Raw genomic sequence first — 26,406 nt, forward strand, 5'->3', positions numbered from 1 at the left:
GGAGTTCAACACTAATATGGACAACATAATAAGATCTCATTTTGAAGAAAAAAATTTTTAATTTTAGATACATTTTGAAACATTGATGTATGTGATGTCCATATGGATAGGAAGGCAGGGGCGTGTGCTATTCTGGGCATCACTGGCAAGCTGGAGACCTGGAGAAGATATAGAAAACATGGTCCTCAACCTTGCAACGGGAGTGCAATGCCTGAGGTGGAGCTGGACTGAGAAGTGAGGAGAGAGGACAGGAACTCAGGCACAGGTCTTGTCTGTGGTCCACACGGTGTTCTGCTCAGCAATAGTGAATCTCACAAATCTGTGGCAAGCCACCTATTCATCCCATGTTACAATGGGGAAAACTGAAAGAGTTGTACTATGAGATGCACAAGGACACAGGTAGGAAGTGGGGAAGAGAGTGCTGTTTAACCCACCACTGGTGAGCAAATTTCCCCTTTGGTAATGATGAGCACCCATGGCAGAGAACGGTGAGTTAGTTTACTAGGGCTGCAGTAACCAATTACCACAAATGCACAAATGGGTGGCTTAAAACAACAGAAATTGATTCTCACACAGTTCTGCAGAGGATCCAAAACCTAAAATCCCAAATCACAGTTTGGGTATGACCACACACTTTCTCCAGGCTTGGGAGAGATTGTTTCCTCATCTGGCCTCTGGTGGTGACTAATGATCTGGAAACCTTTGGTAACCTTTGGCTTGCAGCTGCATCACTCCAATCTCTGTCTTCATCTTCATAGGGTCTTCTCTTGTGTCTTTCTCTCTGTGTCTGCATCTCATCTTCTTCTGCCTCACTTTCATAAGGCAACCTACTATGCCAGACTAGGGAGCAGACCACAGCTGTTAGCTTCAGAAATCTCACAAAATGCTTCTTGAGCTTAAATAGGCAGCCTTCCATAGTTTTTCTTCATCCAGTTTCATAAATATGCCTCTCTACAGAACGGATCAGCAGCCCTCATGCTGCTAACACCAATGTGGCTTGATCTTCTAGATTGCCTATAATTATGACAAAACCCTCAGATTCTGCAGCTTTATGACACAGGGGTAGTTGAGCATGAGGGGGTATGCACAATAAATGTGTCTGCAAGGATGCCTACTTAGAGCACAGAGTGTTGGGCAGGACATGTGTGGAACTGTACCAACACACCAAGAGACCAGGCCCCTGGCTTCACAAATAAAAACCACAGCTGCTCAGGCAGCTCATCCCACATCCTTCCACACCATAGCTGGGTTTTTTTTTTTTTCCAGTATAATGCTCCTGTAGTTACAATGTCATAGTGGGACAGGAGCCAAAGCAGTAGAAAGGGGAGTGGGAAGAGGGGAATGTAAAGGAATGTAAATGTAGTTCTTTCAGCCTCACTAACATGTGACTCATTTACCCGTAGAGAACAGGCTTGGCTGTAACACAGAGAATCATTTTTTTTCTGCCACTTGGGATTTTTGTAGTCCTTGGAGAAGACCTTTGGGAAAAAACAGTAGAAGTCATTTCCAGAACTCAAACCCCTGATTTCTAATTCTCTGATTGCCTGCTCTTTCCAAGATGGCTATCTGACTGGTCAGGGCTCTTGAGACCAACAAGAGCTTCTTCTCCACTTTATCAGATCTTACTGATAAATAACATATTGCCAGGAGACTATATAACAACTCCTATTTGTGGAACATGTTATAGTTTGCAAAGCATTTCACATAGATTATTTCAGTACTCTGACAATTCCTGTGTGAATCTGGCTGCCTAGAAAAGATGCCTGGCCTCCTGGACAGATGGTATTTCAAATAGGATATTGATTTAGTGCTTGGATGGTGCCTTGTGCCCCATAGTAAGGACAGAAGGTATTTGTTTGTTTGCTTGTTTTAATACTTACATAGTTGTGTGATACTTCCAAAACTACCCCAAATTTACATATATATGTGTATATATATATTATTCTGTATGTAACTCTATACATGTATCATAGGGTTTTTTTGAGGTTCTGGGGATCAAACCCAGGACCTTGTGTATTCTAAGCCTATTCTCTCTCACCAAGCTACATTCCCAGCCCCAAATTATATTTTTGAGTATAATATTCAGTATTCCCAGAGGGTAGGAGTCATGCCTTCAATTAACATTATGATGAATTTGCTCATATTTGGGCATTTTATTGGAGATGCCAAGCAACAAGAACTCTGGATGCTTTAGTTCTATTCAATCTGTTTCCAATCCTTTGGAGGAATTTAGACTTCGGTTCCCTGCAAGCTCTGCAGAATCCCTGACCCTGAGGCTGTCATTTGCAAACCACTGCATGCAATAACCGTGTGTGGGAAGCCTGCACATATCATCTGTGTGGATTATGGACGGTTTTGCAGACTCAGCAAAGTGGATCCATACAGCTTGAACAGAATCAGAGTCAAGTATCAGCCTGCATGAGGAAAATGATTCCAACCAGACGGAAATTTCCCACGAGGCCACTAAAGAGTTGAAGGCTGGTTTTTGCTACTTTTACAGAAAGTCACAAGATCACAGATTCAAGACTGAAAGGGATCCTGAGGCCCACTCAGCTACTCCTCTTTCATTTTATAACAAGGAAACTAAAGCATGGAAGAGCGAAATGATGAGCCCAAGATCACATAGCCTAAGTACAACGCTCTTTCTATTATACTATATTATCTGTTCCAGAAAACACTTCAATAAAGCCACATATTGTTTTGCAGATCAAAGAAACTGGCATTATTTAGAGTCATGCTCATGGTCTGCCCAGCTTCCAGTGTGAACACGAGACCTTCATTTGCTGTCACCAGCAGCTTTTGAATGAGTTACCTTGTGATGCCTTATGTCAAAAGTAGTTATCACAAGCAGGACCAAAACATCTGTAAATGGAGTTTCATGGCACAGAGTTTCCATGACATGAAACTGGAGCAATGCTGCATCATTCATGCCTTATTGGATAAGCATTATCAAATATATGTATTAGGCTGGGAGGCTGAGGAAGGAGGATGGAAAGTTCAAGGCCAGCCTTAGCAATTTATCAAGACCTATCTCAAAGTAAAATAAATAAATAAAGGGCTGGGGATGGAGCTTAGTGGTAAAGCACCCCTTTCAATCCATAGTACCACAAAACAAACAAAATTATACATAATAAATGTGTGAACAGGCAGGTTTCCACTGCTCATATGTAGTTCCTTCTGACCCATGGAAAATCTGCCTGATCCAAAAATGGATTCTGGGAAAATCTGGCATTAAGCAGGAACATGTCCCTTACTCATGAATCCATTATAGCTCACTGTCACTTTTCTGCCTTTGTATCCCTTGCTCCCTCTGCCTGGAGTGCCCTCCCCTTGCCCTCACTCGATCTCTCAAGATTCAGTTTAAGTGTCACTGTCTTTGGGAAGACTTTCTTGACATTGCCTCTTCTTTACTCCAAGCTGATTTAAAGTGTACCTTTTTGGTGCCCCTTCCTCCCCATCCCTGTGCTTCCTCTCCCCCCACACTGGTCACACTCTCTTGTTGTTGAAAGGTACATGGGTTTATTGCTCTTTTCAATCAGAAAGGTGGGACATCTCTGTTAGAGGGTGTTCAAAAGGGTTTATAGGGTTTGACTTGTGTTGGGTGGAAATTCTGCTAGTGTTTTTAAACATAAGGCACACTGTCGCTATTTATAGTCACCCTACTGCGCAGTAGATAGTACACCGACACTTCTCGTTCTTATCTAATCTCCGTAGTGACGTTAATGAAATCTATCTAGAAGAAGAAAACAAAGCTAGAGCTGTGATTGGCCCCAACAGGGGATGTTCGGCCAATTGCGTAGCCTGGACAATGTTCCTATCTTTGCCTGTGTTCAGACACAAGCCACCAGGTTTTGCCAGGGCCATCACAATGGCAATGCCCAGGGGAAAGCCAGAGAAAAAAAGCCAGCGGCCTGCGCCGCGCGGGGAGGGGCCGGCCCCTCCTCCCACGCACGTCCCCGCACTCCGCGCGCCCCGCCTCCCCGGAAAGGGCGGGGCCAGGGGGGCGGGGCTGGGGCGCGACGCGAACCGGCCTGTGGCGTATTTGGCGGGAGGCTGGCTTCCCCCGGCTACCTGTGGCTGCGCGGGATTTCCAGTTTCCGCCCTGTCTCTCCCTGAAGCTTCTCAGTCCTCCCTCCATGGTCTCTGCGTAGGGCATAGTAGCCTTTCCCTCGGAGGACGCGATGGCTCCCAGGAAACGCCCGGAAGCCCAGAAGACCCCCAACGTGGCGGCGCGCCTCCGGAGCAAGAGAAGTCCCCGGGAGCTGGAGCCCGAGGCCAAGAAGCTCAGGGTGAAGGGCTCCGGTACTGCCTATGCCTGCTGCTTTAATGTTTCCGCAGTTTGGGAGGCCCGCGTGGGGTCGGGCGCCCTTAGGTTCTGAGGCAGCCCCAGGTCGCGGTGCCGCAGGTGGTGCTTTTCGCCGGGCGGTGCGTCTGTCAGCGCCGGAGAGTTTAAGCTTAATCCCCGCCCCCCGGTGGCAGGACGAAGCCGATGGGCTTTCACGTTCCTGTAGGTCCTAGGAATAATTCTAGCCTTCCTGGCTCGCCCGCTGCTGCATTTCGACAGGGCCTTTAGCTGTATGTCCTTGGTTTCAGCTGCGAGAGCCCGCAATCCATCCCTCCTGCCTGCCTTAGAAAGCTCATTCTCAGAGGCTTCAACCTGCAGTATAAGGAGCAGGGGCGGCTCAAAAGACTAGGGGGTGAACCAAGTGGGTTTTGTCCATGAGAATAAAGAATTGGTTGTCTAGAGTTTGGGTACAATACATCCTGGCGATCCAGAGTTGCTTTTTTCTTATTGTTTAACATCCTCCCCCAAATAACCTTTTTAAAATATAGAGCTATTCCAGACTGTATGAATCCTGCTGGTTTCCAGGAGAACCAATAGAATTTGAAACTAATACATTGTCACCTCAACATTATTGTAATACAGGATTTAAAGATGCTTCTTTTTTTTGGAAATGCATCTCAGTGGTAAAGCGCATGCCAGCTCACCAGGCCCTGGGTTCCATTCCAACACCCCTCAAAAAAACAACAACAAAAAAAACTTTTCCTAAACAGTCACTGCTTCTGTGCTGTCCTTTTATTGTGCATTTTATGTGATTTTAAGATTAGCACTCATCCCCACAGTGGAAAATGTTCTTTTTTCTTCTTCCTCTTCCTCTTTTTGATTAATGGCACTAGAGATTGAACGCAGGGGCTCACATTTGCTAGGCAAGCCCTCTACTGAGTTACACCCCAAGCCCCCCCCCCTTTTTTTTTTTAAATTTTGAGAACAGGAACTCACTAAGTGAGTTGCCTGGGCTAGCCCTAAACTTGCTGTTTTCCTGCCTCTGCCCCCACCCCCCAGTTGCTGTGATTAGAGGTATGTGCTGCCACACCCAGCTATTCTTATGTATTTGTTTGGCTCAGCTCTCAGGAACCCTGCAAAATCATATTTAGTTTCACTTAAAAATTAGTGTTTGGGGGAGTTTGGGGAAGGAGTGAGCTTCTACTCCTCTCTTCTTTCTTGTGCTGAATGGGACTAAACAGACTATAGAAAAGTGATGTGACAGATTGGCCACGCTGAATGAAACAGTAAGGCTTTCTTTATAGGATTTCAGCTGAAAAACCTTCCCTGAGATCAGAGAGGAAAATATGTGTCTGTTCTTCTTGGCAGGTTCTAGCAGGAGATATGACTCAGGCTGCCTTTGGGCGGGGTTGGCTAGCCTGCAGGTCCCGCCACCAAGCAGCAGCATCGTCAGGGCCCTCCACCAGTATAAGTTGGGCAAAGCTGCCTGGCCATCACTACAGCAGGTGAGGCATTTCCTAGCTGAAGTGCTCAAGGATTTGCATGATGCTTTTTTTACTGTTGGACACTCCAACACTAGATATTGGGTTGGTTTAGCAGGTTGTCAGAGTGATCAGATCACCCTGACCCTTCCATCTGGCCTTCTAGGCATTCCAGGGAGAAAAATCTTACATTGTAAAGGTCTCAGCTGGAATACACTACATTGTAGTTCATGTACAACGCAGATATTTTCATGCACAGGGCCAGGCAGCTTTCCTTTGGTGGGAAGACTTGACTCTAAGACTCATCTATGAAGGAGCCAAGAGATTGGTAGTTTACAGAGGTTTCAAGTCAACTTAATTCTATTTTCTCTGTGTCAGGGTCTTCAGCAGTCCTTTTTGCACTCTCTGGCTTCTTACCGGATATTCCAAAAGGCTGCTCCCTTTGACAGAAGGGCTACATCCTTGGCATGGCACCCGACTCATCCCAGCACCCTGGCTGTGGGTTCCAAAGGGGGAGATATCATGCTCTGGAACTTTGGCATAAAGGAAAAACCCACCTTCATTAAAGGGGTAAGCAGTTCCAGGTGCCAGATGGTAGTACTGAAGAGTTATTTGATGAAGGAATGAAAGGAATGTTGACATCAAGTAGCCAGATGTTTGGGATCAAAAGTAACTGGGCACTTTTAAACATATAAATGGGAATGAACTCAAATATTTATTGAATGCCTGCCCTTGAGATATTCAAAGGTATAGATTTAATGATCACCAAGTCCATATCTCTTAGGTCTGTCTTTTCTTTCACTCTGTGTTTAGCCACACCAGCTATTTCTGTTCTTGAAACTTTGATTGACGTGCTTTTCCCAAGGGCTTCTTATGATTGACTCCCTATTATCCTTCAGGTCTCTTCTCAATCTACCTTTTCAAAGAGGCTTTCACTGTCTCTCCTACTCAGAACGTAGACCCTACCCCACCTGATCACTCTCCTGCTTCACGTTCCCCCTCAAATGTTTATTGGTGTCTGAAAATACTGTGTTTCTTTGTGTGTATTTACCCACTGGAAAGTTGACTCTATAAGGGAAGGGACTTTGTCTTTCTTGCCACCATACCCGGCAAAATTTACCATCTTAATCAATTGTTTTTGGAGACAGGGTCTCACTATGTTGTCCAGGCTGGTCTCAAACTACTGGGCTTAGGTGTGCAGCCTCCCCAGTAGCTGGGAAGTTCAATGGCAATAAGTAAATTGTGTAATCATTTGCTATACTTTTTGAATGTTGGGACTAACTGAGCACACATCTGAGCTGGATTGAACATCAGCTCCCCACTTTTCAACTGTTCTTGTGTTTTTCTTTTTGGTACTGGGGATTGAACTCAAGGTTGCTTAACTACTGAGCCACATTCCCAGCCCTTTTTATTTTTTTATTTTGAGACGATCTTGCTGAGTTGCTTAGGGCCTTGCTGATTTGTTGAGGCTGGCTTTGAACTCATGATTCTCAATGCCTCAGCATCCCATCACTGGGATTATAGGCATGTGCCACCATGCCCAGCTTCAGCTCTGGTTTAGAGTTGGAGGAAATGAAGGGAAATCTGGTATGAGATCTCATAAATGGAAGGGTTTGAGGAACAGCCCATTCAAAAAGGCCAGATTAGACAGGCGTGGGAGGTTGCGATTCAAGGTATGAAATGGTTGTTAAAGAAAACAAGTGTCAAAAGCCAAAGGAGAGCCTGCCAGAGAATTGTCGAGGACAGAACTTGTTGGGTTTCCTGCCTGCCCCTCTAATAAGGCAGGTGACCACTAGGAAGGGAGCTTTAAATTGAAGTCAGAACTAAGAACTTGGCAAAAAGAGTTTTATTTTTTTCCAAGAATCTAGGACATGAAAATAGAGAAATTTGGTTAAGCCTAGAGGTGGTAAGAAGCAGTCTAAGATATAGGGGAAGGTGGGTCCCAACTAAAAGGGAAATGACAGCTACTTTGAACTTGTGCCAGACTGAGGCTGGCTGCTTTTTTTTTTTTTTTTTTTTTTTTTTGCATCACAGTTTTTTTTTCTGTGGTGCTAGGGAACAAACCAAATACCTTGTGTGTGCTAAGTACAGTCTAGCAGTGGAGCTACATCCCTAGCTCCTGATGACACCTTTTGCTATTATGTGCATGTAACTAAAGTTGCCTTATGCCATCACAGAGGTTGACCTGGGCATTTGAACTTTGTGACTTGTGGGGAGCTAGCTTGGCATAAAGGAAGGGTATACTGATCTAGAGAATGTATTTTTTATCCCAGATGTGAACAGCAGAAAGTTGATTTGAGACCAGTTACTAGGGGATCAACCATGCCACATTTTGTTACTTAAGTTATCTGACCTTGGCTGTGCTTGTCATATTTTTCAGGCCCCTTGGTTAGGGAACACATATTACATTTTCAAAATGAAGACAGCTTTACTTTATTCTTACACAATTTATGTTGTGTTTTTTGGGTTTTGTTTTTTTGTTTTTTTTTTTTTTTTGGTACCAGGGATTGAACCCAGGGGCATTTACCACATCTCCAGCCAACCCTTTTTTTTTTTTAAAATAAATTTTTTAAAACTTTTTTTAAATACCTTTATTTTATTTATTTATATATGGTGCTGAGGATTGAACCCAGGGCCCCGCACATGCCAGGCAAGTACTCTACCACTGAACTAAAACCCCAGCCCCTAAAATAAATTTAAAAAAATATTTTTACTTGTAGCTGGACACAATACCTTTATTAATTATTTTTTTTATGTGGTGCTGAGGCTCTAACCCAGTACCTCACACATGCTAGGCAAGTGCTCTGTCACTGAGCCCTCCAGCCGTTTTTAGACAGGTTCTTACTGAATTGATTAGTTTTTCGATAAGTTGCTGAGGCTGGATTTGAACTTTCTATCCTCCTTCCTCAGCTTCCCAAGCTGCTGGGATTATAGGCATGTGCCACCATGCCTGGCTATTCTTATACAATTTATGTTTAACATAAAAATTCAAAGAGTAAGAGTAAAGTATAAAGAATAAAGTAAATATGATCCCAGACTCCCATTTTCAGCATGTCTTTGTTCATGTATATAGTGTTACACAATTCATTCTCCCATTACTTTTTTTTAATGTATTGTATTAGTTGTAGATGGACACAATACTTTTATTTTATTTATTTATGTGGTGCTGAGGATCGAACCCAGTGCCTCACAACGTGATGGGCAAGTGCTTTATCACTGAGCCCCAGCCCCAGCCATTCTATTCTCCTATTTCTGTTATTACATAAATGTTCTATCATAGAATCTGATGTGATTTACTTACATCAAATATTCTTGTTTAATTATACCATACCAGAGGAAGACCATTTAAAAATATCTTGTAATTTTGTTTTTTTGTAATGCCTTTGGTTTTGGTATCAGGATACTGCTGACCTCATAAAAGGAGTTGGAAAGTATTCCCTCTGCTTCTATTTTCTGGAAAAATGTGTAGATAGAATTGATATTGGTTCTCCCTTTAATTTTTGTAGAATTCACTTCAAATTCACTTGGGCCTGGAGTTTTTCTTATTTTAATATTATTTTTATTGTGGTATATATAGTAAACTACATATTTAAAGTCAACAGTTTGAGTTTTGGACATATGTACACACAATCACCATAATTAAAATAATGGACATATCTATCATTCCCAGAAGTTTCCTAATGCCCATTTATAATCCATCCTTTTCTACCCTTGGTTCTGTCCCCTGGAAACTACTGCTCTGCTTTCTATCCTTATAGATTAATTATTATTTTTTAGAACTTTATATATATGCAATCATAGAATATGTAATATATGTTTGTTTTGGTCTTACTTCTTTCACTCAGTATAATAATTTGAGATTACATTTTTATGTGTATCAGTAGTTTGTTTTTCTTTTTGAGTAGTATTCCATTATAACAGTTACTATAATTTATCCATTCACCTGTTGAAGAACATTTGGATTTTTTTTTCAGTTTTTGATGCCTACAAATAAAGCTGCTATGACCATCCATGTATAAGTACTTGTTATGGACATGTTTTCCTTTTGGGTAAATACTTAGGAGTAGAATAGCTGGGTTGTAGGGTGACAATCTTTGAAAGATGGTTTTTTTTGTGTGTGTGTGGTGCAGGGGATTGAACTCAGGGCCTTGTGCATCCCCAGCACATGGAATGCAACGAGTGTTTATGTCTGTAGGAAGGTGAAGGGATGAGTAGCTATTTGATATTTTTCTCTTTGTATAATGAGCAAAGAGAAATCAAAAGGTAATCGGAGGAGGCTGTGGCTTAGTGGTAGAGCACTTGCCTAGTATTTGTGAGGGTTCTATGCTCAGCACCACATATAAATAAATGAATAAACTAAAGGTCCATCAACATCCAAAAAATTTTTAAAAAGAAAACAAAAGATAATGGGAGGGGAGAGAGTGGCAAAATGAATAATGAAAGGTTTCAGAAATTTTATTTATTTATCTGGTTCTGGAAATGAACCCAGGGGTGCTTAATCACTGAGCCAAATCCCCAGCCCTTATTTTGAGACACAGGGTATTGCTAAGTTGCTTAATGATTAGTGGTACTGAGCATTTTTCATATGCTTTTTGACTTCTTGTTTATCTTGTTTGGAAAAATGTCTACTCAAGTCCTTTGCCTAGTTTTAGTTGGGTTATTTAGGGGTTTTGTTGTTGTTGTGGGAATTTAAAAAAATATATTCTGGATATTATAACCTCTTGTAAAATTTATAACTTGGAAAAATTTTCTCCCTTTTCATAAATTACTTTTTCACTCTATGGATTGTTTCATTTGATGCTTGACTAATTTTTAATCATTTAACCCAACCTTGGAATAAACCCAACTTGGTCATGATATATTTATCCTTTACAAATATTACTGCATTGAGTTTGCTAATATTTTGTTTAGGATTTTTGCATCTGTGTTTGGGTGTAAAATTAGCCAGAGATTTTGTTTGTTTTTGTTTGGGTACCAGGGATTGAACTCAGAGGCTCTCAACCACTGAGCCGAAACCCAATCCCTATTTTGTATTTTATGTAGAGACAAGGTCTCACTGCTGAGTTACTTAGCACCTCACTTTTGCTGAGGATGGCTTTGAACTCACAATCCTGTCTTAGCCTCCTGAGCCACTTGGCCAGAGATTTTTGTGTGTGTAATACGTCCCTGTCAGATTTGAGCATCAAGGTTACGTTTGTCTCATAAGCTTGGGAATTATTCCCGGTTTTCTAGTCAGTGGATAATTTAGGACTAATAGCTCTTCTTTCGTTTCCTCATCTTCCTCTTTCCTTACTTTCCTGAACACTTCAAACCAAAAGTTATTAAGTAGGGTCCAGCAAGAGAGACTTACATAGTGGGGAAGAATGGTAGCCTGGTGTCAGGTGCTGGGGCCTATGAAGTGGAGGTGGGTGTCATTTCAGATGGTGACAGAGTGGCATCTTAGCAATAGAGTCAGCACCCAAGTAGGGTAAGGAGAGCAGCATCCATGCATGCAGGGGCAAGGGACAGTGGTACACTGTGGTGTCCTAGGACATGAAATAGTGAAGCCTGAGAGCTGGTAGGAACAGAAGATTGCGGTACTAGCAGTGAGAATTTGGCAGACCGTTGGCACTGATTAGAATGTTCTGTAGAGCAGGGAGGTGTGCCAGTTAGTGTGTTGGGTTAGTTCAGTGCTTGTTGTGTAGGAGATCTTGTTCCTGCCTATCCTGCTGGATAGTAGCAGCATAAGGCAGAAGTGGAGAAGGAGCTCTTGGAAATAAAAAGTTCTTAAAACAGTGCCTGCTATAAATTGAGCACTTAATAAGACAAAGCTATTAATGTTTTTACGTATTCATTTATTTATTTCTATAGTTCTGGGGATCCCAGGGCCTCGTGCATACTTGGCAAATGCTCTACCATTAAGCTATACCCATAGCCCTTTTTATTTTATTTTTAAAAAGAGTCTTAGCTGAGTGTGGTGGTGCATGCCTGTAATCCCAGTGGCTCAGGAGGCTGAGTCAGGAGAATCGCAAGTTCAGAGCCAGGCTTAGCAATGGTGAGGTGATAAGCAACTCAATGAGAGCCTGTCTCTAATAAAATACAAAATTGGGCTGGGGATGTGGCTCAGTGGTGGAGTATCCTGAATTCAATTCCCGGTACCTAAAATAAATAAATAAATAAAGGTATTAAAAAATAAAAATAAAACAAGGTCTTGCTGTGTTGCCCAGGTTGTCCTCAAACTTGCAATCCTCCTGTCTTCAGCCTCCAGAGTAGCTGGGATTATAGGCATATGACACCCCACCTCCCTTATGAGGGCGTTTTCTGGGGTGATATAGAACTGTTCTGCATCCTGATTTTTGTGGTAGTAATTCAAATCTGTATGTGTTAAAATTCATAGAACTCTATACTAAAAAGTCATATTTACCATATATTAATTTAAAGTATAAAATAAAACTATATAACTAAAGTCTCAAAGAAGACTGTGGAGAGCATCCTGCTGTCCAGGTGTCTCAGCTGGCCAGGCTCAGTTGGAGTGGGGTATGCTTACCCAGGCCTAGGTCCTCACTTCCTGGTCCATCATCACTCACTGACTTTTTCCTTCCTTCTGTTAGATTGGAGCTGGAGGGAGCATCACTGCGCTGAAGTTTAACCTTCTCAATACCAACCAGTTTTTTGCCTCCTCAATGGAGGGAACAACTAGGCTGCAAGACTTTAAAGGCAACACTGTCCGAGTTTTTACCAGCTCAGATACCTGCAAGTGAGTAGTTTAACTAGTAAGGGAAAGAGCTTCTAAACTTCAGGTGTCATTATGTCGAAGGTATCTTATATAATTATGGGGGGTCGTGCTGGGGATTGAACCCAGGGGTACAGTACTACTACTATATCCTTGGCTCTTTATTTTGAGATAGGGTCTCACTGTCAAGTTCCAGGCTAGCCTTGATTCTCCTGCCTTGTTAGTCTCCTGAATAGTGGGGTTATAGTTGTGCGCCACAACACCCACAAACTGGCGAGAGCATCTTAGTCCCATTTTTTTTACTCAGAGCTGGTACATGGAAGAAAGGGAAGGTGTTAGCCACTTTCTCCCACTCCTTCCCTTCCTTTTCTTCCTCAAACTCTTTAAATTTTCTGACCTTGGTCCAGGTGGGTTATTGATTTGGGAAGGTGTTCCAGAACCTCAGCCCTTCTTAGTGAAGGAAGGGCTTCAGCAATTTTTGTTTTTTGATTTTTGGTGGTGCTGGGGATCGAACCCAGAGCCTCATATGTGTTAGGCAAGCACTCTACCAATCAGTCATATCCCCAGCCTGACTTCAGCTCTTCTATAATTCATTCCCATATTGCACTAGACCTTGACTCTCACATGACAAGTTGACAGGGCCTAGAAAGCCTCTTAGTGAAACAAGAACTAAGAACTGAAAATTTTAATGCCCTTCATTCACTAGAGTGTAATGACCTGGCCAGCTCCTTGGTGGAAGCTTAAATGGATACAATCCTCTCCTAAGAGCAAATGGCTGGAGAAACTAGAAAATGTAAGTTACTTTGATTTCCAGCCCAAGGCATGACTCTGACTGCTCCCTAAGGAATTAGTGAGGATGTAGAGTCTAAATAACATTAGGTGTTATCCTGAGCTACCCCACACGGTGAGAAGTACATGAGCCATCATGACAGGTGACTGGACACAAGGCTCCAGGTTATTCTTTCCCAAGAAGCCCTTCCACTTACAGATAGTCGGCAAGGGTGGCAAAAGACCATGTGGTTTGGGCTGGGGTTGTGGCTCAGTGGTAGAGTGTTTGAATAGCATGCATGAGGCACTGAGTTCAATCCTCAGCACCACATACAAATAAAATTGTGTTGACCTAAAACTGAAAAATAAACATCAAGAAAAAAAAGGCCATGTGGATTGAATTTGATGGCTTCAGAAGAACTATGTGAATTGGAGCTCTCCTGGCTGGGAATTGGGATCCATGAAGAACCCTTCCCAAAGAAAGCCCTCATCCTCAAGTCATCCACAGAAGAGCTTCTGGATTGTGTGTGCTTTTTCCCTAAATGCTCAGAAGGGGGCAGACGTTCATTTCTAGACAGCTATGAGGAACAAAGCTGGAGAATTCCTGTTTGGTTTGTCATCTCTTTTGGCCCCAATCTACCATCTCCCTCTACCAAGTGATGGAGAAGAGAACAGGAAATGAGGCTTCTTTAGAACCTGGGCAGTCTTAGGCAAGCTAGCCTTGGGACTTGCCTTATGAATATGAAGTCATTGACTTTCTAGCCCAGGATGCTGGGGCCAGCAGTTAACAGGGTACATTTCTAAACCCTAGTACCCCATTCATTCTGGAAGGTGACAAGTCTGAGTGTTCCTCACTGGGGATCCATGGCAAGACAATTATTCATTCAACAATTTATTTATTGAATGCCACTGTGGGTTAGACACTGGAACTGTAACAGTGAATAAATGGACCTGTCTCAGGCCCCAAGAGTCTGATGGCACAGTCTTTCCCTTTAGCGTCTGGTTTTGCAGCCTGGATGTGTCTGCCAACAGCCGAATGGTGGTCACAGGAGACAACGTGGGGCATGTGATCCTGCTGAACACAGATGGCAAGGAGGTGCGTTCTCTGTAGCCAAGGTCCTCCCTGTCCCTCCCTTGCCCCTGACTCAGTTCTGTGTCCCCACCTGAACCGGGCTCTCTTCTGCAGCTTTGGAATCTCCGAATGCACAAAAAGAAAGTGACCCATCTGGCTCTAAACCCTTGCTGTGACTGGCTACTGGCCACAGCTTCCGTAGATCAAACAGTAAAACTCTGGGACCTGCGCCAGATTAGAGGGAAAGCCAGCTTCCTTTACTCGCTGCCACACAGGCATCCTGTCAACTCAGGTACGGCAGCCCACGTCTCAGCTTTCCTGTGACCCTGCCTATCCCACCACTGCTGGGGTTCTTTCTCAAAGTTTAGAAGGTGCTAGGTCAGACTTTTACCCTCATAGCATCTACCAAACTGATATCTAGGAACTCTTCTGGCTCTGGCCCTTTCCATTGGCTGCTGAGTTTCTATATTTTTGTTCACAGCCAATTCACCTCTCTCTGCCACCCATCTAGAGAAGAGTGAGAGACAGGGTGCCCTGCAAGAGAAGACCTTCAAAGGCCAGGATAAAAGGGGCTTGAGTTCTGTCAGCTCAGGGGCTTTTTACTTTGCCAGCTTGTTTCAGCCCTGATGGAGCCCGGCTCCTGACCACTGATCAGAAGAGTGAGATCCGGATTTACTCTGCTTCCCAGTGGGACTGTCCCCTGGACCTGATCCCACACCCTCACCGTCACTTCCAGCACCTAACACCCATCAAGGTGAGTGATGGAAGGAAGACAGCTGTGATCACTGGGGCAGACAAGGTCTGCCCAATCCCAGATCTCTTCTTATTCTGATAAAAGCAGACTCTTAACCCTTTGGTTCTCTCTCACTCCTGTGATTCCATTTTATTGAATTTTGTTCATGTATCTCTGACAAGCTATTTTTCTGAGTTCTTTTCAGCCCAATCCTGATCTGACTGGGCGTTTTCTATGATACTGACCCTCTGTTCTGTCCTGTTGCAGTTACATGTGTATGCAGCTGATCCACAAACTAACCTTCACCTTCTTAGTTTGTCTTGCAGGTTTAGGTGGCTTCTAATAATAGAAATAAGTCCCTTACTTTCCCAATTTGGATCTCCGTTTCCTCATCTGTAAAAAGGGAATACTAGTATCTAACTGATAGGGTTGTTGTGAGGATGAATCAATATACTTAAAGCACTTGACACCATGCCTAGCACCTGGTGAGTACTTAGTAATGATGATTTAGTACCCCATGTCAAATCCAGTAATAAATAACATCAAGAATCATCCAGCAGTTGGTATTCTTGCTAATAATAATTTGTCCTCATCTCTCTTATATTCTGCCAGGCCAGTTTCTCATCTGTGATTTGTTAGTGACTTATTTCCAAGCTACTGCATATCCATTTCCTCCTTCTTACAAACATGTCTTTCCTCCTTCAAAACCTCCATGACCCAAGTGTGGTGGCAACTGTAATCCTTGCAACTCCAGAGTCTTAGGCAGGAGGATTCCAAGTTCAAGGCCAGCCTCAGAAACTTAGCAAGCCTCTTAGCAACTTAGTAAGACTCTATCTCAAAAAATAAAAAAGGCCGAGGAGGCTGGGGTTGTAGTTCAGTGGTAGAGTACTTGCTTAGCATATGTGAGGCACTGGGGTCTATCCTCAGCACCACATAAAAATACAAATAAAATATAAAAATAAATAACTAAAAAAGGGGGAGTGGGATATGTGACTCAGTGGTAAAGCACCCCTGGTTCAAATTCCCTAGTACCAAAAAAAAAAAAAAAAAATCCAATTCTGTCATTCCAGCGAATATCAGATTTGTTTCAGGTAAGGCAAATTGGAGAAAATGGGTTTCCTCTCATTTTTTAGTCATTAGTAATTTTTTCTATCCTAGCCTACCAAACTCTACTCTACCCTACCCTACTCTACTCTACCCTATCCTATCCTACTTTGGTGCTGGGAATGAGTGAACCCAGGGTCACTCTACCATTCAGCTACATTCCCAGCCATTTTTATTTATTTTGAGACCAGGTCTTGCTAAATTGCCCAGGCTAGCCTCAAACTTCTCTTGCCTCAGGCTCCTGAGTGACTGGGATTACAGACAGGTGCCACTTTACTTGGCATCACTATCAATTTTATACTCTTATTCGTGTGTCTAGAGGAGGTTTAATAGTGGGGTTATGTTAGAACTTACATCCTATTTGGTTTTGGTCACCAGAGGCTTTTTGCTTTGTTATAGGATCACTTCCTAGGTTAATGCCTGGGCCAAGCTGATAAATAAAACACTTATCAAGCACTGGGGGTGTTGCTTAGTAGTACAGTACTTCCCTAGCATTCATGAGGCCCTGACTTTGATCCCCAGCACTGAAAGAAAACAAGAAAACCACATTTATCAGTTGAAATTATCTGAAGACATGCAAAAGAGATTAAAGGTATGAAAGTGTCTTAAAGGCAAGGGAGGCCACCTAGAAATTAAAAATTTGCAAAGGTAGATGCACACACAGTTGAAAACCATCCTTGTAATTTCAAATAAATCTTACTTCCCATTAGTTATGTTACAGGCTTGTTAGTGGCAAAGAATATGTTTGTTTTTGCAGTAGTAGGGATGACACCCAGGGCCTCACATGTGCTAGTCAAGCACTCTACCACTGAGCTACACCCCAAGCCCCACAAAGAATACTTTTAATGCCCCTCTTAACGAGGTTCTGTATTTAATTTTGTGGCCAACCTCTCCATTTCCTAGGCAACCTGGCATCCTCGGTACAACCTCATTGTTGTGGGACGATATCCAGATCCTAATTTCAAAAGTTGTGCCCCCTATGAATTAAGGACGATTGATGTGTTTGATGGAAGCTCTGGGAAGATGATGTGTCAGCTTTATGACCCAGAATCTTCTGGTATCATTTCGGTGAGGCTTGGGCACTCAAATGATGGGGGGGAAGCAGGAATTCACCACACCTCAGCAGAAATTAGTCCTTTGTGCCCTTCTGTCTCTACCAATACCTTCACCCTCTCTTCATGTTGATACTCTTGTCTCTGCAGCTCAACGAGTTCAACCCCATAGGGGACACGCTGGCCTCTGCCATGGGTGAGTAGAAGCAGGTATATCTCAGAGTGGCTAAGCCCAATACTACTTCCCAAGTTTCAGTGCAAGCTAAGCTCAATTTAGCCCTTCCACATTCACCTCAGGGCAGTAGCCAGTGAAGATGACTGGGATACAGTGGTCTCTCTGGCCCAGACCCTCTTCCCTCATGCATTGTCATGGTCATGGCAATGCCTGGTTGCTGTCTAGTTTCCTAGCATTTCCTTACCAAGACCTAGGTTCCTTGGACCAGCCCCGAGCTCTCAGACTGATAGTGGAAGGTTCAAGTCAGACTGTTCTTATTCCTTCTAGGTTATCACATTCTCATTTGGAGCCAGGAGGAGGCTAAGCCGTGGGATGAAAATGAGACACATTGAAGAAAGTGTGGGCAAAGCAACAGCTACAAGGCCACAAATGGAAATGAGTGCTATGAAGAGGCAGCTACCTGTTACCGGGCCAAAAGTATCCAAGTCTTAGGATTGAAGACGGGCACTGTGGGACGGGGACTGGGACATTGGAATGTTACTGCTTTTGACAGCTCCAGAAACTTAGGGTGATCCAGCTGCCCTAAGAGTCCTGTTATATCTAGCCTGGAGCCAAGCTTACCCTGAAGCTAAAGTACTTTTCTCCTTTCTGATAGGTGGTGGCTGAGTGATCAGGGCGTGTTTTTTTTTTTTTTTTTGGTTTGTACTCACTATTGACAAGGCCAATAAAACCAAATCCAACTGAGCTTCTGAGTAGATATGGCACTGACCTGGTCAAAGGGGTACTGGAGTCTCAGAAATGAAAAAAAGGCACAAAACCAGCATTCACAGTCCAAAACTTCATTCTCCGGGAGCTACCTCAGCCTTATTCTGTGCTAGTCGAGCTATCCAGTTCACCACCTACATTTACCTCAGGTCCCTGGAGAGCCCAATCCAGCTGAGGGAGTATTTTCATGATTCTATATGATTTGCTCCCTCCCACCTCCCCCAACTCCCTCCCCAGTATAATACAAACCCCCTTCCAGACCTGCTCAAGTCATCAAGGGGTGACAGAAGTGCCTGAACCATTGAGACTAATGGTAGCTTCAGCTGGACAAAGGAAAACTTGGTTGGCTGGTTGTTGGGGAATCCAGGTCCTTGGTAGCAAATGTTGTGTACCCCCAGAGTTGTGCAATTTTTCCCTCTAAATAAGCACTGAGAGGCAAGATGATGTCCGGTGACCCATTTGCCAAAGACTCCAGGCTGGAAGATAAAGAGCAGGGCTTGGTGGAAGAGCAAGGCGGATCAAGCACCGACTCCTTCAGTTTTTTTTATCCCAGGTCCTGAGTGAAACCCGAATGCTTGTCTACATCTCAGGTCCTTGGGGAATATGGAAGAGGCAAATCCTGTTTGAAGAAAGCCAATGTCCAACACAGTACTTGGTGAACATCAGGCATGTGAATGCTGAGTGAACAGGTACCGTGGGCCAAGCCGAGCCACAGTTTCTCGTCTGGGCTGGTGTAATTAAGGAGGCCCAACCCAGGGTCTCCTGTCCATAGGCTGAGGAGCAGTAACAGTCAGGAACAGGGCCCAGCCCACCTCCCCTAGGAGGCAGAGGGAAGGGGGCTGAGTGGTTGTCAGGCATGGTCCTCCCCATCTGCAATGTGGCGGTAGCCAGGAGGCTGGGCCTGCATCCGGAAGAGGACGGTGAGGAGCAGCACTATGAGAAGGAAGAGTATGGAGCCACAGACGGCCAAGGCCACGATCACCTCTGGGCAGGGGGAGGGGAAGAGAAAGGTAAAGTTAGCATTCTTCCAACAAATGTTGAGCATCTACCATATGCCAGGTACTGTTCTGACAAACAGAGGATATACAGGCAGCCCTCATGGAGTTTATATCTAGCACATGGGTTCTATTTTCCCAGTGCTGGAGATCAAACTCAGGGCTCACATATGGAGGCAAGTGCTCTACCACTGAGCTACATCCCCAGGCCAAATTCACGTTTTAGGAGGAAAGATCCAATAAACAAGCAAATGGTAGGAATGACAGGTTAGTGATAAGTGCTATAAGAAGGTCAGTCAGGGAAGGCATCAATGAAGAAGTCAGACCAGACAACGAGTGAGACAAAGATATAAGAGCAGAGTAGGGGTCAGGAAGCAACTAAGATGGCCCCAATATATGGGAATAAACATGGCATGTTCCAAGATAAGCAAAACAGTCTCACTGGACAAAGTAAACAAGGGGCAAGTAGGAGATGGGGCAGAGGACCAGGCTAAGGAGGGCCGGGAGGTCCTGTCGAGAACTTGGATTTCATTCTCTATGGATTAGGAAGCCACTGGAAGATTCTGACGTGATGAGAGATCAACACAGATATGAATAGAACCAGAGACTTTTCAATTCAGGCAAGAGCTGATGGCATGGACTAAGGAGGGAAGAGCATGCACCTGAAAGACTAAGCTGACAGGATCTGCTAGTAGGCTGGATGTGGGTTATGAGAAAAATATTGCCTAGGCATTTACTAAAATGGGGAAGCCTGGAGGAAGAGCAGATTTGAGGGGAAGAGCATCTGGTTTTAGACATGTCAACCCAAAAGCCCCATCGGACGTCCATGTAGAAACTTCAAGTCAGCTGGACATGAGTTTAGCCCAGAGAAGATGTCACGCATCTGCAAGTCATAACATAAAGAACAGGACTTAGCATGGAGATGGTGTATGGGAGCCACGAGGCTGAGATCATTTCAGGGGTCAGGATAAATAAGAAAAGGGCTGGGAAAAGCTGGGGGCCATCGTTTTATTAGTGGGGAGGGAAGCCTATAAGTAGGAGAAAAACCAGGAGAAACCAAGAAAGTTCTTTTTCCCACCTTGCAGTGGCAGGGTTTGGCAGTGCTGGGGATCATCCCAGGGCTTCTCACATGCTGGAAAAATGCTCTATTACTGAGGTACACCTCTGGCCCCAAGGGAGTGTATAAGGAAGGAGTGATCAAGTATGTTAATGCTGCTGAGAGGAGAGAAGCTAAGTACTGGTCACCTTGACAGGGGTGGCTTCAGTGCAGTGGAAGGTGACATGAGACTATCTAATGTCACTTGGAGAGAACAAGTAGTGAGGAAGTAAAGCCAGAGTCTAGGCAACTTTTCCATGAATTCTACCCTCAAATGAATCAGGGGAGCTGGAGGAATGGGCTTCAGGGGTCTCTGTTAGGCTCTGAGATACGACTATCCAGGAAAGAAGGGAACACTGAGGTATCAGAGGTCCTCGTGAAGAGCAGAAGCGAGGGATCCAAAGTGGAGCAGCTGCCCCTGCTTCCTGGCTAAAGCCAACTGTGAGCCCGTAGGTCTGAGGGTGGGAGAACGAGTGCTCTCTCCTGGCTGCTCTAATTTCTCAGTGATATAAGTGAGTGCATCCCCTGAAGGTGGAGTGGGAAGAAGGGGTAAAATTTCTCAGGGTGGAAGAGGGAAATGTCCAAGGAGATGTAGTAAGATGACTGGAAGTGTGACAGCTCCCTCAAGATTTGTGGATGTGACCTGGGATGTGACTAGCACAGAGGCAGGCAGCAGCTCACCTGTGTCTGCAGTACTGCTCGCCAGCTGGCATTCCTGCTGCCAGTCCTTGGGCACAACGGGCTCTGTGAGGTGAAGGAAGTCCTGAAGTGGGCAGCGATGAGGGCAGCCAGGCAGGATCAGTGGCCAGGGGGCCGCCTTACTTTCATTCCGAAAGTACATCTCCACTGAGAAATTCCTGGGGGTTGACAGCAGGCGATGGGAACTACTCACCATACCTGTAAATGAGTCCTTGGGCTGCCCCCAGCCATACCTGAGTGCCTCTCCAGAGGTCACGCTGGTAGCTCGACTTACCCATTATCTTCCTGGTAGAGTTCAAATATGTGGCAGGAGGCGTAGGGGGCTTGTTCACCATTGTAGACATCCAGTGCCATTTGCAGAGCAACAAGGGTAGTGTCATGCTGTGAGAGAGATGGCCATCAGCATTGCTCCCCAACACCCCCAGGCACTGAGTAGAGATGAAATCCAACCACTGGCTTGGTGTCAGCACGCTGGGGAGTTCAGGATCTTACCGCAGAGTACACCAGCAGCTTAGGGAGTTGGGAGGTAGTTGCCATTAGGGTCAGGTTCTTCCGTATCTGAGCCAGCAAGACTCCTGAAGAAGAAAAGTCCTCAGTGTCACTGGCTAGAGCTGCCATCGTTATCATTGGATCAGACCCATTTGCTCCTCTCAAGCTCTGCTAATCCTGGTTCTAATCACCAACCCAGGTTCACAAGGCCCATGTCAGAACTCTAAACCACTCCCTGCCCTCCAAGAACTTTCAAATTTACAGAGGGAAGCAAGATAAAACAAGGTATCTATACTTAAACAAAGATGAAGAAAGCTGCCCCTTCATCAGTGAGCTATGAGGCCCTTCCCAGTTTGATTACTCCAGTGTGGAACAAAATGTAAACTTAAGACTGCTCCACAACACACAAAATGGTGGCTCCATGCCAGGGTGACTGCCATATGTAGGTTCTGAAAACTACTGAGGTGTCAAAGACTCGACAGCTGGCACACTCTTGGGTGCTGTAGCATGGAAGCTGGCACAGTATTATTCTCAGTCTTCCCTCAAAATAGCCCTAGCAGTTCTCTGGAGGAAGTATTCAGTCAGGGGAGGGAAGGTCTTCTGACATGGGTGAAATTTAGTAAGTATGACAAAAAAGAAGCATGTAAATCTGACTGGTCACAGGGCTAGGTGTTGAGACAGCTGGATGACTAAAAGGGAAGACAAGGGGGAAACCTGGTTTTGAAAGAGACTATTTCATGAGCAGCCCCATAGCAGATTTTCAATGTGGAGGGGAGTGACATGCTGTCCTTGTCACTCACCCCCCTGAAGCCGGGCCTTCTCTGCCTGCTCATGGATCCCGAAGAGGAAGCGGAAGCTGAAGTCCTTTAGCTGGCTCAGACGCTGCATGGTTTGGGGTGAGGCCCAGGGTGGCAGGAGTAACCCATGGGTTTGCTGTGTATTGTATGGGGCAGGTTAACTCCCCAGGCCTAGGCCAGAGCTTCTCTGGGGGCAGCTCTCTTCCCCAGAGGGAAGGTGCCTGTGTGTGAGGGAAGGGGAGGTGAGGCGGAGGGGCTGGAATGGCAGGCCGTGTTGGGGCTGCAGGACACAGGAGAGGAAGCTCAGGCACAAAGAGCAAGATTCAGCAGAAAGGCGCCTGATACCACAAGAGCCCTGGGTGGAGAGGAGTAGGAACTGCTGACCACTAGTAAATATTTCCCACTCTGAGACTTTTCATCCGTGGGGGAAGTTCCCGTGTTTCACAGGCAGCAGCTTGCTGGACCTCCCCAGTGGGCATGGTGGTATTCAGGCATTGTGTTCTACCATCCTGGTGACTTGGGCCTGCTGAGGGGGAGAGAGAGGTAATCCCACTGGGCACCTCTGTGGGCTCACCTCACAGAAGAGTGTGTCATAGACATTCCAGACAGTCTCCAGAGTCAGGTCTGTAAGTCCTGTCTCATTGGCCACCATGTCCAGAAATTGCTATGAAAAATGAATTAGGGGATCAGTCCTGCTCTGGGGAAAGAGCAGTCTGATGACCTCCGGCTCAGCCCCCACTCACTGCATTCCGAATACTCTCATTCTGATACTCTGGTGTCTGCCGAGTCTCATTCTGCAGCTGCTCATAACGCGGACACGGGCCCAATGGAAACTTCAGCAGCTGCAGGCCAAAGGAAGGAAAGAGAGGCAGAGAAGTCTGAGACCAGCAATCCCATGGCCACAGTTGTCCCCCTTGCCCTTCCAGGGAAGGGTTGGCCAGTCTTACCTTGTCCTCAGTGATGGGCACAGTGTGAACAGGAATAGGCTGCCATGATATGTTAGGGTTGAAGCGCTGCATTCCATTGGGAGGGAAGAGTCCAGCCAGGTTGGCCTCAGCACTCATGAGAGTACGGTCAAAGTCCGTGCTTCGCACATACACCTGCAGAGATGGCAACATGAGTCTCACCTGTGTATACATGTAGGGGCACTCTGGCCCCTCACTGGGGCCCCAAAGAGAGAACTTGTTTTTGATGGCCACCCAGAAATTATAAACCCACCATCATCCCCTTCTTTTGCCTTTCCCTCCCTCAAGGCCCCAAATATCAGCTGGGACTATCAGCACTGTGTGAAGAACTCAGACTGTGGGAATAGCTCTAGTGCAAATGTCCCTTCTTCCTAGTCAAAAGTGCTTAGTCAGTAGTAGGCTGTCCCTGGTCTTTCTGAATACTCTCATTCTGATACTCTGGTGTCTGCAGAGTCTCATTCTCTATAAACTGGCTCAGAGATTGGGGTGGGGAAAAATAAGGAACAGAGAGAGGGTTTCTGAAAATGGGGAAGAAGCTGGGGAAAGGCAAGCTCAGGATAAAGCTGGGCCTCAGGGAACAAATAAAATGTATAGACTCTTGAGACAGCTGTGCTGAGAGTGGTAACCAGAGGAACAGCTATAGCTACCACCATCTCTCGAGTGGGGAGAGGAGCTGAGGAGCAGCATCTGTGCCACTCTTCCCTGTTCCCTTTACCTTGTCTTCCTGGTTTATCATCTGATACCCCCAGTATACTCTTAGCTTTGTGGAACAGACATTGTATCTGTGTGGTGCACAACTGTATGCAAAACACTAGCACAGAAGGTACTCAATAATATGTTTTGGAGGGAAAGCCTGTTACTTCACAGCCAAAAACAACTTTTCCAGGCCCTTAAGTCTGAGTTGGGTGCTTGATCAGTCTTGCCTCTTTCCAACCAAGCAGGGGCAACTGAGCCTCCAGGAGTATGTTCTAGATGGTTCTTAGATGTCTCATGACCAAAAATGCAGGAGGAAGGCCAGAGTGTTCAGCCTAATCCTCAGCTTTCTGAAGGAAAAGAATGAGAATAGATCCCATTCCTCTTGTCACTTAAGTTCCCATGCTTACCTCCTGACGGTGATAAGAGGTGTTTAGAAAGCCATGGTAGCGCTGTCGCAGAGCCTGGCCCAGCTCCCAGTGCTGTAGCATCCCTTCCTGTGGGCAAGTCCAAGGGTTAAAAGGATTCAGAGGGAAGGAATGGTTTATAAACCCTATGGATTTTAGATGCTGTTGCTTTATAAGTATACTTCTGGCTAGAAGTAGGAATGGGCTATTTTAATCCCAGGAGTCATTTATTAAGTGGCCAGCTATACGTGGCATTGTCCTAGGCATACAGTAATGTAAGGTTACGAAACTCAGTCAAGGCTGGGGATGTGGCTCAGTAGTAGAGTGTGTACTTAGCACATGTGAGACCCTGGGTTCAATCTCCAAGCATCACAAAAACAACAACAACAAAAATATGGTCAGTCAATACCCATGTGGGAACTGGCAGTTTAGGGGGCCCCAAGTTCTGTAATCTGCTCCAGAGGTCATTCATTTGTTGTTGTTATTTCCAGTACTGGGGATTAAACCTAGGGGCACTCAAACAGGGAGCTACATCCCTAGATCTTTTTAATTTATTTTTAAATTTTGAAACAGAGTCTCACTAAATTGCCCAAGCTGGCCTTGAATTTGCAATCATTTGCCTTCACCTCCCAAGTAACTGGGATTACAGAACTGTGACACCACCACGCCTGGCCAAAGGTTATTCATTCTACAGCTAATCCTGAGGGCGAGCTGGCTTCTGACCCACCTTGGTTAGTTGACCAAACCCCTGAGGCCATTCCTCTTCCTGATAGGGGTCCTTGGGATATGTCTTCACTGGTGAACGGTCTCCATGTCGGTAAAGCTGAGGAAACAAAATGATTTGCCTACAGGTCAGAAGGGTCTCCTTGATAGGAACACAGAGCACACCTCTGCCCCGAGTTGGGGAAAGGGAGCCTCACTCTCTCTGGGAAGCCTCACTACTACCCACTGCAAAAAACCAGAGTTCAGGAGGATGCTAACTTGACTAAGCAATGTAACTGGAGACCATGGGGAAGCCAAAGTCACAAGTGGGAAGAAAAAAACAAAAACAAAAACAAAACAGTGAGAATAATGCTTTCAGTGGGTAAAACTGAAGGGGGAAAAAATCACCAAAGTCGTCTTTATTGGCGAGTCTCTTAACCTTTTAATCACATCCTTGTCCCAGAGAAGACTCATCCCACCTACCTGCTGATACAGAACTCCTTACCAGAACGCCCTGCCCCCCAGAATGACCCAGGGCTCCACATCAATTCTGAACCCAGCCCCTCGAGCTCCCCAGGCCAGTGGTCTACTAAACCAGATCTTCTCTAGTCCTCGACCCCCATCACAAGCCCTGCCCCTCCCTCCCAGCAGGCCTTTGCCCTTCTAGCTCTAGCAAACCCTCTGGTGACACTGTCGCCCATTACCAAGGTAACGAAGCGCAGACTCCGGGCCTGGGTGAGTGGCATCACCATCAGGTTCATGCCAAGAAGGAGCTGGAGAAAAGCCGCCCAGCTCCAGCCGTGCAGCCTGCCGGCCATCATCGCTCTAGTGTGTGTGCGCGCAAAGAGGGCGGAACGTGCTGAGTGGCACCAGCTGCAGCCGCCCGGACACACACGAAAGGACACACGCCGGAAGTGCGCTCGCCGCCATCTTACTAAGGGGTGGGGAGCAGGGATGGTAGAATTTGGAAGGGAATACGTAGAGGAGTTTCGCCATCTGGCAGTGGCGGACACACGTAGGAATGTAGGGCGACATTGCGCGGCAAAAGGGCTTGAAGACCTAGTCTTGGTAAAGAGCACACGGGGTCAGGGCTGCCCCTTCCCGTACTAAGGTGGCACTTGCCTTGGGCGGGGCCGTGGCCTGGAGAGCGAGCGCCCCCTCAGGCCGGGGTGCAGCTGGTCCTGATCCCAGAGCCCGAGAGTGCTGAATTGGAGCGAAGGGTAGGGAAATATGGGGCGTCCCTCACCACGCCCCTGGCCTTCGGGTGGAGTTTGAGCCTTGGCTCGGTCCGCATTTCCCGGGAGAGGTGCAGGGCAAAACGTGTAAACAGCCCTTTGGACTCCCTGTGCCCTTGAGGTTGGTCCCAGTGTAGTCTACTGTTCATGCCTGCCCGGAGCAAAGCTTCAGAAGCCCTCT

The 26,406-nt window shown here is 45.6% G+C and overlaps 2 protein-coding genes across 2 annotated transcripts; one reads left to right on the forward strand and one right to left on the reverse strand.

Moving 5' to 3' along the window:
- Positions 1–4,007: 4,007 nt before the first annotated feature.
- Ddb2 (damage specific DNA binding protein 2) lies at positions 4,008–18,117 on the forward strand. The gene is made up of 10 exons (XM_076847154.2): positions 4,008–4,302; positions 5,654–5,790; positions 6,145–6,336; positions 12,357–12,502; positions 14,243–14,342; positions 14,433–14,610; positions 14,930–15,072; positions 17,059–17,223; positions 17,358–17,403; positions 17,710–18,117. The coding sequence occupies exons 1-10, from the start codon at positions 4,182–4,184 to the stop codon at positions 17,772–17,774; spliced, it is 1,293 nt and encodes a 430-aa protein (XP_076703269.1). The 5' UTR covers positions 4,008–4,181; the 3' UTR covers positions 17,775–18,117.
- Acp2 (acid phosphatase 2, lysosomal) lies at positions 14,123–25,819 on the reverse strand. The gene is made up of 11 exons (XM_076847156.2): positions 25,695–25,819; positions 25,016–25,111; positions 24,292–24,378; positions 23,171–23,323; positions 22,967–23,065; positions 22,798–22,887; positions 22,227–22,359; positions 21,430–21,512; positions 21,212–21,318; positions 20,920–21,095; positions 14,123–19,131 (listed from the first exon to the last, which is right to left on the reverse strand). The coding sequence occupies exons 1-11, from the start codon at positions 25,809–25,811 to the stop codon at positions 18,998–19,000; spliced, it is 1,275 nt and encodes a 424-aa protein (XP_076703271.1). The 5' UTR covers positions 25,812–25,819; the 3' UTR covers positions 14,123–18,997.
- Positions 25,820–26,406: the final 587 nt, after the last annotated feature.

This window comes from Callospermophilus lateralis, chromosome 2, assembly GCF_048772815.1.
Source record: "Callospermophilus lateralis isolate mCalLat2 chromosome 2, mCalLat2.hap1, whole genome shotgun sequence".
NCBI lineage: Eukaryota > Metazoa > Chordata > Mammalia > Rodentia > Sciuridae > Callospermophilus > Callospermophilus lateralis.

What these genes read in the sequence shown, in the direction of transcription:
- Ddb2 (XM_076847154.2), top strand. Translation starts at nt 4,182, where the DNA reads ATGGCTCCCAGGAAACGCCCGGAAGCCCAGAAGACCCCCAACGTGGCG. An exon ending in CAGGCATCCTGTCAACTCAG is followed by an intron (nt 14,611 to 14,929) that starts GTACGGCAGCCC and finishes TTACTTTGCCAG; the next exon opens with CTTGTTTCAGCCCTGATGGA. An exon ending in AGCACCTAACACCCATCAAG is followed by an intron (nt 15,073 to 17,058) that starts GTGAGTGATGGA and finishes TCCATTTCCTAG; the next exon opens with GCAACCTGGCATCCTCGGTA.
- Acp2 (XM_076847156.2), bottom strand. Translation starts at nt 25,811, where the DNA reads ATGATGGCCGGCAGGCTGCACGGCTGGAGCTGGGCGGCTTTTCTCCAG. An exon ending in ATGAGAGTATTCGGAATGCA is followed by an intron (nt 22,888 to 22,966) that starts GTGAGTGGGGGC and finishes CATTTTTCATAG; the next exon opens with CAATTTCTGGACATGGTGGC. An exon ending in AGCTGCTGGTGTACTCTGCG is followed by an intron (nt 21,319 to 21,429) that starts GTAAGATCCTGA and finishes TCTCTCTCACAG; the next exon opens with CATGACACTACCCTTGTTGC.